A 14,808-nucleotide genomic window follows, 5' to 3' on the forward strand; every position below is an offset into this window, starting at 1 on the left:
GGGAGCGGGAGGAAGATAGGAAGGGAGCGGGAGGGAGGGAAGGGGAGCGGGAGGAAGATAGGAAGGGAGCGGGAGGAAGATAGGAAGGGGAGCGGGAGGAAGATAGGAAGGGGAGCGGGAGGAAGATAGGAAGGGGAGCGGGAGGGAGGAAGGGGAGCGGGAGGAAGATAGGAAGGGGGCGGGAGGGAGGAAGGGGAGCGGGAGGAAGATAGGAAGGGGAGCGGGAGGAAGGGGAGCGGGAGGAAGATAGGAAGGGGAGCGGGAGGGAGGAAGGGGAGCGGGAGGAAGATAGGAAGGGGAGCGGGAGGGAGGGGAGCGGGAGGAAGATAGGAAGGGGAGCGGGAGGGAGGAAGGGGAGCGGGAGGAAGATAGGAAGGGGGGCGGGAGGGAGGAAGGGGAGCGGGAGGAAGATAGGAAGGGGAGCGGGAGGGAGGGGAGCGGGAGGAAGATAGGGAGAGGGAGGGAGGAAGGGGAGCGGGAGGAAGATAGGAAGGGGAGCGGGAGGGAGGGGAGCGGGAGGGAAGGGGAGCGAGAGGGAGGGAAGGGGAGCGGGAGGGAGGGAAGGGGAGCGGGAGGGAGGGAAGGGGAGCGGGAGGAAGATAGGAAGGGGAAGCGTGAGGGAGGGAAGGGGAGCGGGAGGAAGATAGGAAGGGGAGCGGGAGGGAGGGAAGGGGAGCGGGAGAAGATAGGAAGGGGAGCGAGGGAAGGGGAGCGGGAGGAAGATAGGAAGGGGAGCGAGGGAAGGGGAGCGGGAGGAAGATAGGAAGGGGAGCTGGAGGTAGGGAAGGGGAGCGGGAGGGAGGGGGAGCGTGAGGGAAGGGGAGCGGGAGGGAGGGAAGGGGAGCGGGAGGAAGATAGGAAGGGGAAGCGTGAGGGGCTCAGGACTCACATCCATCAGGGCGCTGGTGTCCACGCTGAAGCCGTGTGAGCTGAACATATTCTGCATACTGTCCAGGTTGGTATCTATTATGTCCACATGATCATTCAACTCATTCCTGCCAGGGGAGAGGGGAGCGATTACTGGGGCAGAGGGTAAGAGTGTGGGGGAGAGGGGAGCGATTACTGAGGCAGAGGGGTAAGAGTGTGGGGGAGAGGCGAGCGATTACTGGGGCAGAGGAGTAAGAGTGTGGGGGAGAGGCGAGCGGTTACTGAGGCAGAGGGGTAAGAGTGTGGGGGAGAGGCGAGCGATTACTGAGGCAGAGGGGTAGAGTGTGGGGGAGAGGCGAGCGATTACTGGGGCAGAGGGGTAAGAGTGTGGGGGAGAGGCGAGCGATTACTGGGCAGAGGGGTTAGAGTGTGGGGGAGAGGCGAGCGATTACTGAGGCAGAGGGGTAACAGTGTGGGGGAGAGGCGAGCGATTACTGAGGCAGAGGGGTAAGAGTGTGGGGGAGAGGCGAGCGGTTACTGGGCAGAGGGTAAGAGTGTGGGGAGAGGCGAGCGATTACTGAGGCAGAGGGGTAAGAGTGTGGGGGAGAGGCGAGCGATTACTGGGGCAGAGGGGTAAGAGTGTGGGGAGAGGCGAGCGATTACTGGGGCAGAGGGGTAAGAGTGTGGGGGAGAGGCGAGCTATTACTGAGGCAGAGGGGTAAGAGTGTGGGGAGAGGCGAGCGGTTACTGAGGTAGAGGGGTAAGAGTGTGGGGGAGAGGCGAGCGGTTACTGGGGCAGAGGGGTAAGAGTGTGGGGGAGAGCGAGCGATTACTGAGGCAGAGGGGTAAGAGTGTATTGTATTGTATTGTATTGTATGTCTTTATTTATATAGCGCCATTAGTGTACATAGCGCTTCACAGCAGTAATACACGTGGTAATCCAATAAATAACAGATAATATAAATAACAGATAATATAAATAACAGATCATGGGAATAAGTGCTTTAGACATAAAAGTAACATTTCGGAAGAGGAGTCCCTGCCCGAGGAGCTTACAGTCTAATTGGTAGGTAGGAGAACGTACAGAGACAGTAGGAGGGAGTTCTGGTAAGTGCGTCTGCAGGGGGCCAAGCTTTATGGGCCAAGCTTTATGTATCATGTGTTCAGAATATCCACAGTGCTATTCATATGCTTCTTTAAGCAAGTGTGCCTTAAGGTGGGTCTTAAAGGTGGATAGAGAGGGTGCTAGTCGGGTTACTGAGGGGAAGGGCATTCCAGAGGTGTGGAGCAGTCAGTGAAAAAGGTTTAAGGCGGGAGAGGGCTTTAGATACAAAGGGGGTAGAAAGAAGACATCCTTGAGAGGACCGCAAGAGTCTGGATGGTGCATAACGAGAAATTAGGGCTGAGATGTAAGGAGGGGCAGAGGGGGGTATAGTGAGATATTAGGGGGAGATGTAAGGAGGGGCAGAAGAGTGTAAAGCTTTAAAAGTGAGGAGAAGAATGGAGTGTGAGATGCGGGATTTGATCGGAAGCCAGGAGAGGGATTTCATGAGGGGAGATGCTGAGACAGATCTAGGAAAGAGTAGAGTGAGTGTGGGGGAGAGGCGAGCGATTACTGGGGCAGAGGGGTAAGAGTGTGGGGGAGAGGTGAGCGATTACTGAGGCAGAGGGGTAAGAGTGTGGGGGAGAGGCGAGCGATTACTGAGGCAGAGGGGTAGAGTGTGGGGGAGAGGCGAGCGGTTACTGGGGTAGAGGGGTAAGAGTGTGGGGGAGAGGCGAGCGATTACTGAGGCAGAGGGGTAAGAGTGTGGGGGAGAGGCGAGCGATTACTGAGGCAGAGGGGTAAGAGTGTGGGGGAGAGGTGAGCGATTACTAAGGCAGAGGGGTAAGAGTGTGGGGGAGAGGCGAGAGATTACTGAGGCAGAGGGGTAAGAGTGTGGGGGAGAGGTGAGCGATTACTGAGGCAGAGGGGTAAGAGTGTGGGGGAGAGGCGAGCGATTACTGGGGCAGAGGGGTAAGAGTGTGGGGGAGAGGCGAGAGATTACTGAGGCAGAGGGGTAAGAGTGTGGGGGAGAGGCGAGCGATTACTGGGGCAGAGGGGTAAGAGTGTGGGGGAGAGGCGAGCGATTACTGGGGTAGAGGGGTAAGAGTGTGGGGGAGAGGCGAGCGATTACTGGGGCAGAGGGGTAAGAGTGTGGGGGAGAGGCGAGCGGTTACTGAGGCAGAGGGGTAAGAGTGTGGGGGAGAGGCGAGCGATTACTGAGGCAGAGGGGTAAGAGTGTGTGAGTGAGGTACGGGTGTAGGGAGTGTGAGCGAGGTACGGGTAGGGGAGTGTGAGTGAGGTACGGGTAGGGGAGTGTGCGCGAGGTACGGGTAGGGGAGAGTGCGTGAGGTACGGGTAGGGGAGAGTGCGTGAGGTACGGGTAGGGGAGAGTGCGTGAGGTACGGGTAGGGGGAGAGTGAGCGAGGTACGGGTAGGGGAGAGTGCGAGCGAGGTACGGGTAGGGGAGAGTGCGTGAGGTACGGGGGGGGAGAGTGCGTGAGGTACGGGTAGGGGAGTGCGCGTGAGGTAAGGGGGGGGGGGGGGGGAGTGCGTGAGGTACGGGTAGGGGAGTGTGAGCGAGGTACGGGTAGGGGAGTGTGAGCAAGGTACGGGTAGGGGAGTGCGCGTGAGGTACGGGTAGGGGAGTGCGCGTGAGGTACGGGTAGGGGAGTGTGCGTGAGGTACGGGTGGGGGAGTGTGAGCGAGGTACGGATGGGGGAGTGCGCGTGAGGTACGGCTAGGGGAGTGTGCGTGATGTACGGGTAGGGGAGAGTGCGTGAGGTACGGGTGGGGGAGTGTGAGCGAGGTACGGGTGGGGGAGTGTGCGCGAGGTACGGGTGGGGGAGTGTGAGTGAGTGCAGAAGCCGGGGACGTACACAGACATATCTGAGCCGTGCTCCGCTCTGCCCTGCAGTGAGGTACGGGTAGGGGAGTGCGCGTGAGGTACGGGTAGGGGAGTGTGCGTGAGGTACGGGTAGGGGAGTGTGAGCGAGGTACGGGTAGGGGAGTGCGCGTGAGGTACGGCTAGGGGAGTGTGCGTGATGTACGGGTAGGGGAGAGTGCGTGAGGTACGGGTAGGGGAGTGTGAGCGAGGTACGGATGGGGGAGTGTGCGCGAGGTATGGGTGGGGGAGTGTGAGCGAGGTACGGGTGGGGGAGTGTGAGCGAGGTACGGGTGGGGGAGTGTGAGTGAGGTACGGGTGGGGGAGTGTGAGTGAGTGCAGAAGCCGGGGACGTACACAGACATATCTGAGCCGTGCTCCGCTCTGCCCTGCAGTGAGGTACGGGTGGGGTAGTGTGAGCGAGGTACGGGTAGGGGAGTGTGCGTGAGGTACGGGTAGGGGAGAGTGCGTGAGGTACGGGTGGGGGAGTGCGCGCGAGGTACGGGTAGGGGAGAGTGCGTGAGGTACGGGTAGGGGAGTGTGAGCGAGGTACGGGTAGGGTGCGTGAAGTACGGGTGGGTGAGTGTGCGCGAGGTACGGGTAGGGGAGAGTGAGCGAGGTACGGGTAGGGGAGAGTGCGTGAGGTACGGGTAGGGGAGAGTGCGTGAGGTACGGGTAGGGGAGAGTGCGTGAGGTACGGGTAGAGGAGTGTGAGCGAGGTACGGGTGGGGGAGTGAGTGAGGTACGGGTAGGGGAGTGTGAGCGAGGTACGGGTAGCGGAGAGTGCGTGAGGTACGGGTAGGGGAGTGTGCGTGAGGTACGGGTAGGGGAGTGTGAGCGAGGTACGGGTAGGGGAGTGTGAGCGAGGTACGGGTAGGGGAGTGTGAGCGAGGTACGGGTAGGGGAGTGTGAGCGAGGTACGGGTGGGGGAGTGTGAGCGAGGTACGGGTAGGGGAGAGTGCGTGAGGTACGGGTAGGGGAGTGTGAGCGAGGTACGGGTAGGGGAGTGTGAGTGAGGTACGGGTAGGGGAGTGTGAGTGAGGTACGGGTAGGGGAGTGTGAGCGAGGTACGGGTAGGGGAGTGTGAGTGAGGTACGGGTAGGGGAGTGTGCGTGATGTACGGGTAGGGGAATGTGAGCGAGGTACGGGTAGGGGAGAGTGCGTGAGGTACGGGTAGGGGAGAGTGCGTGAGGTACGGGTAGGGGAGTGTGAGCGAGGTACGGGTAGGGGAGTGTGAGTGAGGTACGGGTAGGGGAGTGTGAGCGAGGTACGGGTAGGGGAGTGTGAGTGAGGTACGGGTAGGGGAGTGTGAGCGAGGTACGGGTAGGGGAGTGTGAGTGAGGTACGGGTAGGGGAGTGTGAGCGAGGTACGGGTAGGGGAGTGTGAGTGAGGTACGGGTAGGGGAGTGTGAGCGAGGTACGGGTAGGGGAGTGTGAGTGAGGTACGGGTAGGGGAGTGTGCGCGAGGTACGGGTAGGGGAGAGTGCGTGAGGTACGGGTAGGGGAGAGTGCGTGAGGTACGGGTAGGGGAGAGTGCGTGAGGTACGGGTAGGGGAGTGTGAGCGAGGTACGGGTAGGGGAGAGTGCGAGCGAGGTACGGGTAGGGGAGAGTGCGTGAGGTACGGGGGGGGAGAGTGCGTGAGGTACGGGTAGGGGAGTGCGCGTGAGGTAAGGGGGGGGGAGAGTGCGTGAGGTACGGGTAGGGGAGTGTGAGCGAGGTACGGGGGGGGGGGGAGAGTGCGTGAGGTACGGGTAGGGGAGTGTGAGCGAGGTACGGGTAGGGGAGTGTGCGTGAGGTACGGGTAGGGGAGTGTGCGTGAGGTACGGGTAGGGGAGTGTGAGCGAGGTACGGGTAGGGGAGTGCGCGTGAGGTACGGGTAGGGGAGTGCGCGTGAGGTACGGGTAGGGGAGTGTGCGTGAGGTACGGGTGGGGGAGTGTGAGCGAGGTACGGATGGGGGAGTGCGCGTGAGGTACGGCTAGGGGAGTGTGCGTGATGTACGGGTAGGGGAGAGTGCGTGAGGTACGGGTGGGGGAGTGTGAGCGAGGTACGGATGGGGGAGTGTGAGCGAGGTACGGATGGGGGAGTGTGCGCGAGGTACGGGTGGGGGAGTGTGAGTGAGTGCAGAAGCCGGGGACGTACACAGACATATCTGAGCCGTGCTCCGCTCTGCCCTGCAGTGAGGTACGGGTAGGGGAGTGCGCGTGAGGTACGGGTAGGGGAGTGTGCGTGAGGTACGGGTAGGGGAGTGTGAGCGAGGTACGGGTAGGGGAGTGCGCGTGAGGTACGGCTAGGGGAGTGTGCGTGATGTACGGGTAGGGGAGAGTGCGTGAGGTACGGGTGGGGGAGTGTGAGCGAGGTACGGATGGGGGAGTGTGCGCGAGGTATGGGTAGGGGAGTGTGAGCGAGGTACGGGTGGGGGAGTGTGAGCGAGGTACGGGTGGGGGAGTGTGAGTGAGGTACGGGTGGGGGAGTGTGAGTGAGTGCAGAAGCCGGGGACGTACACAGACATATCTGAGCCGTGCTCCGCTCTGCCCTGCAGTGAGGTACGGGTGGGGTAGTGTGAGCGAGGTACGGGTAGGGGAGTGTGCGTGAGGTACGGGTAGGGGAGAGTGCGTGAGGTACGGGTGGGGGAGTGTGCGCGAGGTACGGGTAGGGGAGAGTGCGTGAGGTACGGGTAGGGGAGTGTGAGCGAGGTACAGGTAGGGTGCGTGAAGTACGGGTGGGTGAGTGTGCGCGAGGTACGGGTAGGGGAGTGTGAGTGAGGTACAGGTAGGGGAGTGTGAGTGAGGTACGGGTATGGGAGTGTGAGCGAGGTACGGGTAGGGGAGTGTGAGCGAGGTACGGGTAGGGGAGTGTGAGCGAGGTACGGGTGGGGGAGTGTGAGCGAGGTACGGGTAGGGGAGTGTGCGCGAGGTACGGGTAGGGGAGTGTGCGCGAGGTACGGGTGGGGGAGTGTGCGCGAGGTACGGGTAGGGGAGTGTGCGCGAGGTACGGGTGGGGGAGTGTGAGTGAGTGCAGGGGCCGGGGACGTACACAGACATATCTGAGCCATGCTCCGCTCTGCCCTGCAGTGAGGTACGGGTGGGGGAGTGTGAGCGAGGTACGGGTGGGGGAGTGTGAGTGAGTGCAGAAGCCGGGGACGTACACAGACATATCTGAGCCATGCTCCGCTCTGCCCTGCAGTGAGGTACGGGTGGGGGAGTGTGACCGAGGTACGGGTAGGGGAGTGTGAGTGAGGTACGGGTGGGGGAGTGTGAGTGAGTGCAGGAGTCGGGGACGTACACAGACATATCTGAGCCGTGCTCCGCTCCGCCCTGCAGTGAGGTACGGATAGGGGAGTGTGAGCGAGGTACGGATAGGGGAGTGTGAGCGAGGTACGGGTGGGGGAGTGTGAGTGAGTGCAGGAGTCGGGAGACGTACACAGACATATCTGAGCCGTGCTCCGCTCTGCCCTGCAGTGAGGACGAGGAGCAGCAGGTGGAGCTGGGGAAGAGACGAGAGACCTCAGACATCTGCCGGCTGCTAGTAATGCTGAAAGAGACAAACACAAAGAATGGAGAGGGACGCAGAGGGCGGAGACAGGCGGGCGGAGGAGGTCCGGGGGAGGGGTGGGAGAAGGTCTTAGGGAGAGGTGAGAGAATGTTGGGGGGCGAGAGAGAAAGGCAGTGACAGAATGTCGGGGGGCGGGGGGGGTGGAGAAGGGGGAGAAAGGCCTTTGGAAAAGAGCCTGGGGTGGGAGGAGAAAGGGTGTGGGACAGTGGGAGAAGGTCCGAAGAATGAGAGAGAGACAGGCGGTGGTAGAAAGTCCAGGAAGTGAGAGAGACTGGCGGTGGTAGAAGGTCCAGGGGGGGAGGGAGGAGTCAGAGAAAGGGCGGTGGGAGAAGATCCTGGGGTGAGAGAGTAAGGTGGTATGAGAAGGCCTGGGTGGGTGGGGGGGGAGAGAGGAAGGCGGTCCGGTTGTTGGGAGAGGAAGGCGGTAGGAGAAGGTCCAAGTGGTGGGAGAGAGAGGAAGGAGGTGGGAGAAGGTCCGAGAAGGCGTGGGAGGAGAAGGTCCAGGGGGTGAGAGAAGGTCCAGGTGGTGAGAGAAGGTCCAGGTGGTGAGAGAAGGTCCAGGTGGGGGGATAGAGAGGAAGGAGGTGGGAGAAGGTCCGAGAAGGCGGTGGGAGGAGAAGGTCCAGGGGGTGAGAGAAGGTCCAGGTGGGGGGAGAGCGAGGAAGGAGGTGGGAGAAGGCCCGGGTGGGGGGAGAGAGGGGAAGGAGGTGGGAGAAGGCTCGGGCGGGGGAAGAGAGGAAGGAGGTGGGAGAAGGCCCGGGTGGGGGAAGAGTGGAAGGAGGTGGGAGAAGGCCCGGGTGGGGGGGGGGAGAGAGGAAGGAGGTGGGAGAAGGCCCGGGCGGGGGAAGAGAGGAAGGAGGTGGGAGAAGGCCCGGGTGGGGGAAGAGTGGAAGGAGGTGGGAGAAGGCCCGGGTGGGGGGGGAGAGAGGAAGGAGGTGGGAGAAGGCCCGGGTGGGGGGGGGAGAGAGGAAGGAGGTGGGAGAAGGCCCGGGTGGGGGGGGGGGGGGGGTAGAGAGGAAGGAGGTGGGAGAAAGCCCTGGTGGGGGGAGAGAAAGGAAGGAGGTGGGAGAAGGTCCGGGTGGGGGAGAGAAAGGAAGGAGGTGGGAGATGCTCCGGGTGGAGGGGAGAGAGAGGAAGGAGGTGGGAGAAGGCCCGGGCGGGGGAAGAGAGGAAGGAGGTGGGAGATGCTCCGGGTGGTGGGGAGAGAGGAAGGTGGTGGGAGATGCTCCGGGTGGGGGGAGAGAGAGGAAGGAGGTGGGAGAAGGTCCGGGTGGGGGAAGAGAGGAAGGAGGTGGGAGAAGGTACGGGTGGGGGAGAGAGAGGAAGGAGGTGGGAGAAGGTCCGGGTGGGGGGAGAGAAGGCCCAGGTGGGGGGAGAGAGGGGAAGGAGGTGGGAGAAGGCCCGGGCGGGGGAAGAGAGGAGGGAGGTGGGAGAAGGCCCGGGTGGGGGAAGAGTGGAAGGAGGTGGGAGAAGGCCCGGGTGGGGGGGGGGGGGGGGAGAGAGGAAGGAGGTGGGAGAAGGCCCGGGTGGGGGGTAGAGAGGAAGGAGGTGGGAGAAAGCCCTGGTGGGGGGAGAGAAAGGAAGGAGGTGGGAGAAGGTCCGGGTGGGGGGAGAGAGAGGAAGGAGGTGAGAGAAGGTCCAGGTGGGGGGAGAGCGAGGAAGGAGGTGGGAGAAGGCCCGGGTGGGGGGAGAGAGGGGAAGGAGGTGGGAGAAGGCCCGAGTGGGGGGAGAGTGAGGAAAGCGGTGGGAGATGCTCCGGGTGGAGGAGAGAGAGAGGAAGGAGGTGGGAGAAGGCCCGGGCGGGGGAAGAGAGGAAGGAGGTGGGAGAAGGCCCGGGTGGGGGAAGAGTGGAAGGAGGTGGGAGAAGGCCCGGGTGGGGGGGGGGGGGGGGGGAGTGGAAGGAGGTGGGAGAAGGCCCGGGTGGGGGGGGGGGGGGGGGAGAGGAAGGAGGTGGGAGAAGGCCCGGGTGGGGGGGAGAGAGAGGAAGGAGGTGAGAGAAGGTCCAGGTGGGGGGAGAGCGAGGAAGGAGGTGGGAGAAGGTCCGGGTGGGGGAAGAGAGGAAGGAGGTGGGAGAAGGTACGGGTGGGGGGAGAGAGAGGAAGGAGGTGGGAGAAGGTCCGGGTGGGGGGAGAGAAGGCCCAGGTGGGGGGAGAGAGGGGAAGGAGGTGGGAGAAGGCCCGAATGGGGGGGAGAGAGAGGAAGGCGGTGGGAGAAGGCCCAGGTGGGGGGAGAGAGGAGGAGGTGATAGAAGGTCCGGGTGGGGGCAGAGAGAGGAAGGCGGTGGGAGAAGGTCATGGTGTGGGGAGAGAAGGCCCAGGTGGGGGGAGAGAGGAGAAGGTAATAGAAGGTCCGGGGGGGGCTGGCACTGCCGCTGTGTAACGGGTGTGAGGGGGAGGCTGGCGCTGCCCCTGTGTAACGGGTGTGAGGGGGAGGCTGGCGCTGCCCCTGTGTAATGTGTGTGAGGGGGAGGCTGGCTCTGCCCCTGTGTAACGTGTGTGAGGGGGAGGCTGGCGCAGCCCCTGTGTAATGTGTGGGAGGGGGAGGCTGGCACTGCCCCTGTGTAATGTGTGTGAGGGGGAGGCTGGCGCTGCCCCTGTGCAACGTATGTGAGGGGGAGGCTGGCGCTGCCCCTGTGTAATGTGTGAGGGGGAGGCTGGCACTGCCCCTGTGTAACGTGTGTGAGGGGGAGGCTGGCGCTGCCCCTGTGTAATGTATGTGAGGGGGGGCTGGCACTGCCGCTGTGTAACGGGTGTGAGGGGGAGGCTGGCACTGCCCCTGTGTAACGGGTGTGAGGGGGAGGCTGGCGCTGCCCCTGTGTAATGTGTGTGAGGGGGAGGCTGGCGCTGCCCCTGTGTAATGTGCGTGAGAGGGAGGCTGGCGCTGCCCCTGTGTAATGTGTGTGAGGGGGAGGCTGGCGCTGCCCCTGTGTAATGTGCGTGAGAGGGAGGCTGGCACTGCCCCTGTGTAACGTGTGTGAGGGGGAGGCTGGCGCTGCCCCTGTGTAATGTGTGTGAGGGGGAGGCTGGCGCTGCCCCTGTGTAATGTGCGTGAGAGGGAGGCTGGCACTGCCGCTGTGTAATGTGTGTGAGGGGGAGGCTGGCACTGCCCCTGTGTAACGTGTGTGAGAGGGAGGCTGGCACTGCCCCTGTGTAATGTGTGTGAGGGGGAGGCTGGCGCTGCCCCTGTGTAATGTGTGTGAGGGGGAGGCTGGCGCTGCCCCTGTGTAATGTGTGTGAGGGGGAGGCTGGCGCTGCCCCTGTGTAATGTGCGTGAGAGGGAGGCTGGCACTGCCGCTGTGTAATGTGTGTGAGGGGGAGGCTGGCACTGCCCCTGTGTAACGTGTGTGAGAGGGAGGCTGGCACTGCCCCTGTGTAATGTGTGTGAGGGGGAGGCTGGCGCTGCCCCTGTGTAATGTGTGTGAGGGGGAGGCTGGCACTGCCCCTGTGTAATGTGTGTGAGGGGGAGGCTGGCGCTGCCCCTGTGTAATGTGTGTGAGGGGGAGGCTGGCGCTGCCCCTGTGTAATGTGTGTGAGGGGGGGGTGGCACTGCCGCTGTGTAATGTGTGTGAGGGGGAGGCTGGCGCTGCCCCTATGTAATGTGTGTGAGGGGGAGGCTGGCGCTGCCCCTGTGTAATGTGCGTGAGAGGGAGGCTGGCACTGCCCCTGTGTAACGTGTGTGAGGGGGAGGCTGGCGCTGCCGCTGTGTAACGTGTGTGAGGGGGAGGCTGGCACTGCCCCTGTGTAATGTGTGTGAGGGGGAGGCTGACGCTGCCCCTGTGTAATGTGTGTGAGGGGGAGGCTGGCGCTGCTCCTGTGTAATGTGTGAGAGGGAGGCTGGCACTGCCCCTGTGTAATGTGTGTGAGGGGGAGGCTGGCACTGCCCCTGTGTAATGTGTGTGAGAGGGAGGCTGGCACTGCCCCTGTGTAACGTGTGTGAGGGGAGGCTGGCGCTGCCCCTGTGTAGTGTGTGTGAGGGGGAGGCTGGCGCTGCCCCTGTGTAGTGTGTGTGAGGGGGAGGCTGGCGCTGCCCCTGTGTAATGTGTGTGAGAGGGAGGCTGGCACTGCCCCTGTGTAATGTGTGTGAGGGGGAGGCGGGCACTGCCCCTGTGTAATGTGTGTGAGAGGGAGGCTGGAGCTGCCCCTGTGAAATATGTGTGAGGGGGAGGCTGACACAGCCGCTGTGTAATGTGTGTGAGGGGGAGGCTGGCGCTGCCCCTGTGTAATGTGTGTGAGGGGGAGGCTGGCGCTGCCCCTGTGTAATGTGTGGGAGGGGGAGGCTGGCACTGCCCCTGTGTAATGTGTGTGAGGGGGAGGCTGGCGCTGCCCCTGTGTAATATGTGTGTGTAGAGGGAGAAAGGGGGTGGCACGGTATTAAAGGGGTTGCACCCCATATGGCCATCCCCTGACCTCACCAGAGAGACAAGGGGTTAACTGGACTGCGGTCCAGGGATGAGGTTTGCACCTTGTTGTACCTTGAAAATGTATGTTCCCCTGTTCTCATGTTTCATTATAAGCATGTATTTTAATATTGTAAAGTGCATTTCTGTATCTCCAGTTCTGGAGGTCGCAGAGAGTTCATATTTGGCCAATATGTGGAGTCACTGTAGACATTAAAAACTGGCAAAGGTCGACCCACTGAGCCCACCAGAATGGAACTTATTAATATGTGTAGATATTAAAGTGTATATGTATTTTATTTTGGATCTGTTCTGAAAATGCAGACGCCATTTGCTAGGCTAATAAGTCATGAATGGCAGACGGCTGAGTAGCCAAAGCACGGTGATCAAAAGTAACTGCCTTGATTGTTACCCAATGTCTAGGGATTAATTATTAGTCAATCAACAAACTCTGCCAGTCTAATTGTTACCTGAGGGCATGGGTTAGTCTGTTAGTCTGTGTCTCCACAGAGAGTGGATACAGATAATTGTTCACCAATAGGCTGTGTTCAATGTTAAGAATAGGGTTGCACAGGTATATAAACTGTGTCAACCCTACAGTTTTTAGTTGTGCTGGATTGCTGGAGTTGTGCTTCTGATTCCACCTGGAATGTCACTGGATTGATGGAGAATTGCTAGCTGATACTTCTCCATTCCCCAACCCTAAGTAAGTGTTACCTTCTTGCCTGTTAATTGTACTATATTGCTGTGTTCACCTTTTTTAAGGAATAAATATATTTTATTATATCTAAGCCTCGTTCAGTTCAACCCAGATATTTGGTGTTCATTATATCTTGTCATACGCTACCGTGACAAGCTCTATAATTAACTGGTGGCAAGCGGTGGGATCTGAACTGAACCTGTATTACAGTGTACGGTAATTACCCTGTAATATAGTGGGAACTCGAAGGGAATTGCGAGTTCCTGGGACTAAAGATATTGAACAAACAGTAGTGCAACAGTTAACACAAGTTGTAACACCACCTCACTGCTGCGACCGTGAACCATGAGCGAGGCTGAAGGCTCATCCAACATGAGGACCCGAGCTCAGCTGAAGGACAAGTGCCGTGAATATGGACTGCCCTATGAAAACCAGGAGGTCGCAGACATGGTTGACGCAATCGGTGACTATGAAACCCGGCTTGCAGAGCCTCAGGATACGGCTCAGCTTGCCCTTTTACAGCCACCCGGAGATCAGGGAAGGAACCCAGTGCCGGGGCGGCGGAATCTCGGGGAGGGAACGAGTGCACCTCCCCGGGAGCAGTGCAACAGGAGGGGTACTGGTTGCTGCGGCTACCAGTCCGTTCACCCCTGAAATGTTGGCACTGATTACTACGTGGGGTGACAGAGGGACACCGGAGGAGCGGCTGCAGTTTATCACTATGGCAGTGAACAGACCCGCTTATTGCCCCCCTGTACAACCCAAAACAGATGAACTCAAGCTGGACCAGCACAGTCTCACCAAGTTCGTGGAAGGCACTGACCAGATTGACAGTTTCTTAAAGAACTTTGAAACGCAGTGCCGGCGGTACAAAGTGCTTCCCCAGCATAGGGTTGCACGTTTGGACCCCTTACTGTCCGGCTTGGCTAAGCAGACAATGATGGCGCTTCCAGATGAGTATGCTGATGACTATGACCACCTGAAAGAACTGTTATTGTTTCAGTACGGTTTTACCCCTGAAGCCTACCGGGGTAAATTCCGGCAGGAAGAGAGGCAGCCCCAGGAGTCCTATGTTACCTACGTGACCCGCATGGCTTTATACGGGATACGCTGGGTGGAGGGCTATGAGGCACGGACTTACCAACGCCTGCTGGACCTCATCTTTCAGGAGCAGCTCATGGAGCAGTGCCCCCCGGCGGTGAGGGCTTGGGTGTACGACAAGAAGCCCAAGACTTACCAGGAGGCGGCGAGGCTTGCAGATGACTATGTGGCCAGCCGAGCCCTGATGACCGCCAAAACAGTAGCCAAGGCGGCGGCACCAGCCAGGTCTGCCAATACCCCCCAATGGACTCAGAGGCCGCCTGCAGGCAGCAGTCCACCGAAGGCGGGGGAGCTCCGGCACGAGCGCCGGTGCTACAACTTCAACCGCCCTGGTCACATCAGACCAGATTGCCCGGAACCCCTGCGTTGTGGCGGACCCCATCAGGGGCAACGCACCCCAGCTGCGAAGCCGGAAGCCCGCGTGCGGGTAGCTTCCACCAAAGACTCCGGACCGGTCATGGAACCAACTCCCAGCGAGGCGTCCCATGCCACACCTGTCCCGGTTTCATCGCTGCCTACGGCCAGGAGCGGAGGACATCTCAGCGCGGACCTGCAGCAGACGGACTGCCGGAGCAGACATCTCACCCCGGTCACAGTCGGTGACCGGCAAGCAGTCGGCTTGCTGGATTCAGGAGCTGCAGTGACCCTGGTCCGACCTGATATGGTCCGGCCAGGGGAATTGATCCCAGGCCCTGGGATATAGATCACTGTGGCCGACGGAGAGCCACGTCTCTTACAAGTGGCCAGAATCTTTTATGATTGGGGGGAGGGCCAGGGTGTGCGGGAGGTGGGGGTTTTACCCGGTTTGGATGCCGATGTTCTTCTTGGCAACGATCTGGGACCGATGACCTGCACCTACGACCGAGTGCCCAAGCCCGCTGCAGTGGCGGCGGTTACCCGGAGCCAGACAGCGGCGCCAGTCCCCCAGCCTTTGGGACCAACGTTAGCGGAGGGCGCAGAGGAGCCCAGGGAGGTAAGCCAGGATCAGTTGCAACCACAGACTGACTTACTGTCCCCCCTCACCCTTCCCCATTCTCCGGACAATAACCTGACTGGGGGGAGGCCAGAATTAGGATCCCAGTTTAGGGAGGCAGTGAAGACAGACCCTACCCTGGCCGGCATGAGACTTCGGGCGTCCGAATCTCAGGCAGGGGAGGGCACTGAGCGCTGCCTATGGTATAAGGGACTCCTGTATAGAGAAGAAGGGAACCCAGGGAGAGGAGGGATTGACCGGTAAGCGACAGCTAGTAGTGCCCCAGAGGTACC

General features: G+C 60.9%; 1 protein-coding gene across 1 annotated transcript in view; it reads right to left on the minus strand.

Annotated features, from left to right (window-relative positions):
• LOC142477408 (heat shock factor protein-like) overlaps positions 1 to 14,808 on the minus strand; it is a gene marked incomplete at its 5' end in the record, with an annotated part of 38,349 nt that overhangs the window by 4,108 nt on the left and 19,433 nt on the right. Inside the window, 2 exon segments of the mRNA XM_075582253.1 lie at positions 890 to 995; positions 7,214 to 7,324. Of these exon segments, the coding sequence (XP_075438368.1) occupies positions 890 to 995; positions 7,214 to 7,324 (217 nt within the window).

Source organism: Ascaphus truei, unplaced genomic scaffold, assembly GCF_040206685.1.
Source record: "Ascaphus truei isolate aAscTru1 unplaced genomic scaffold, aAscTru1.hap1 HAP1_SCAFFOLD_2070, whole genome shotgun sequence".
Taxonomy (NCBI): Eukaryota; Metazoa; Chordata; class Amphibia; order Anura; family Ascaphidae; genus Ascaphus; species Ascaphus truei.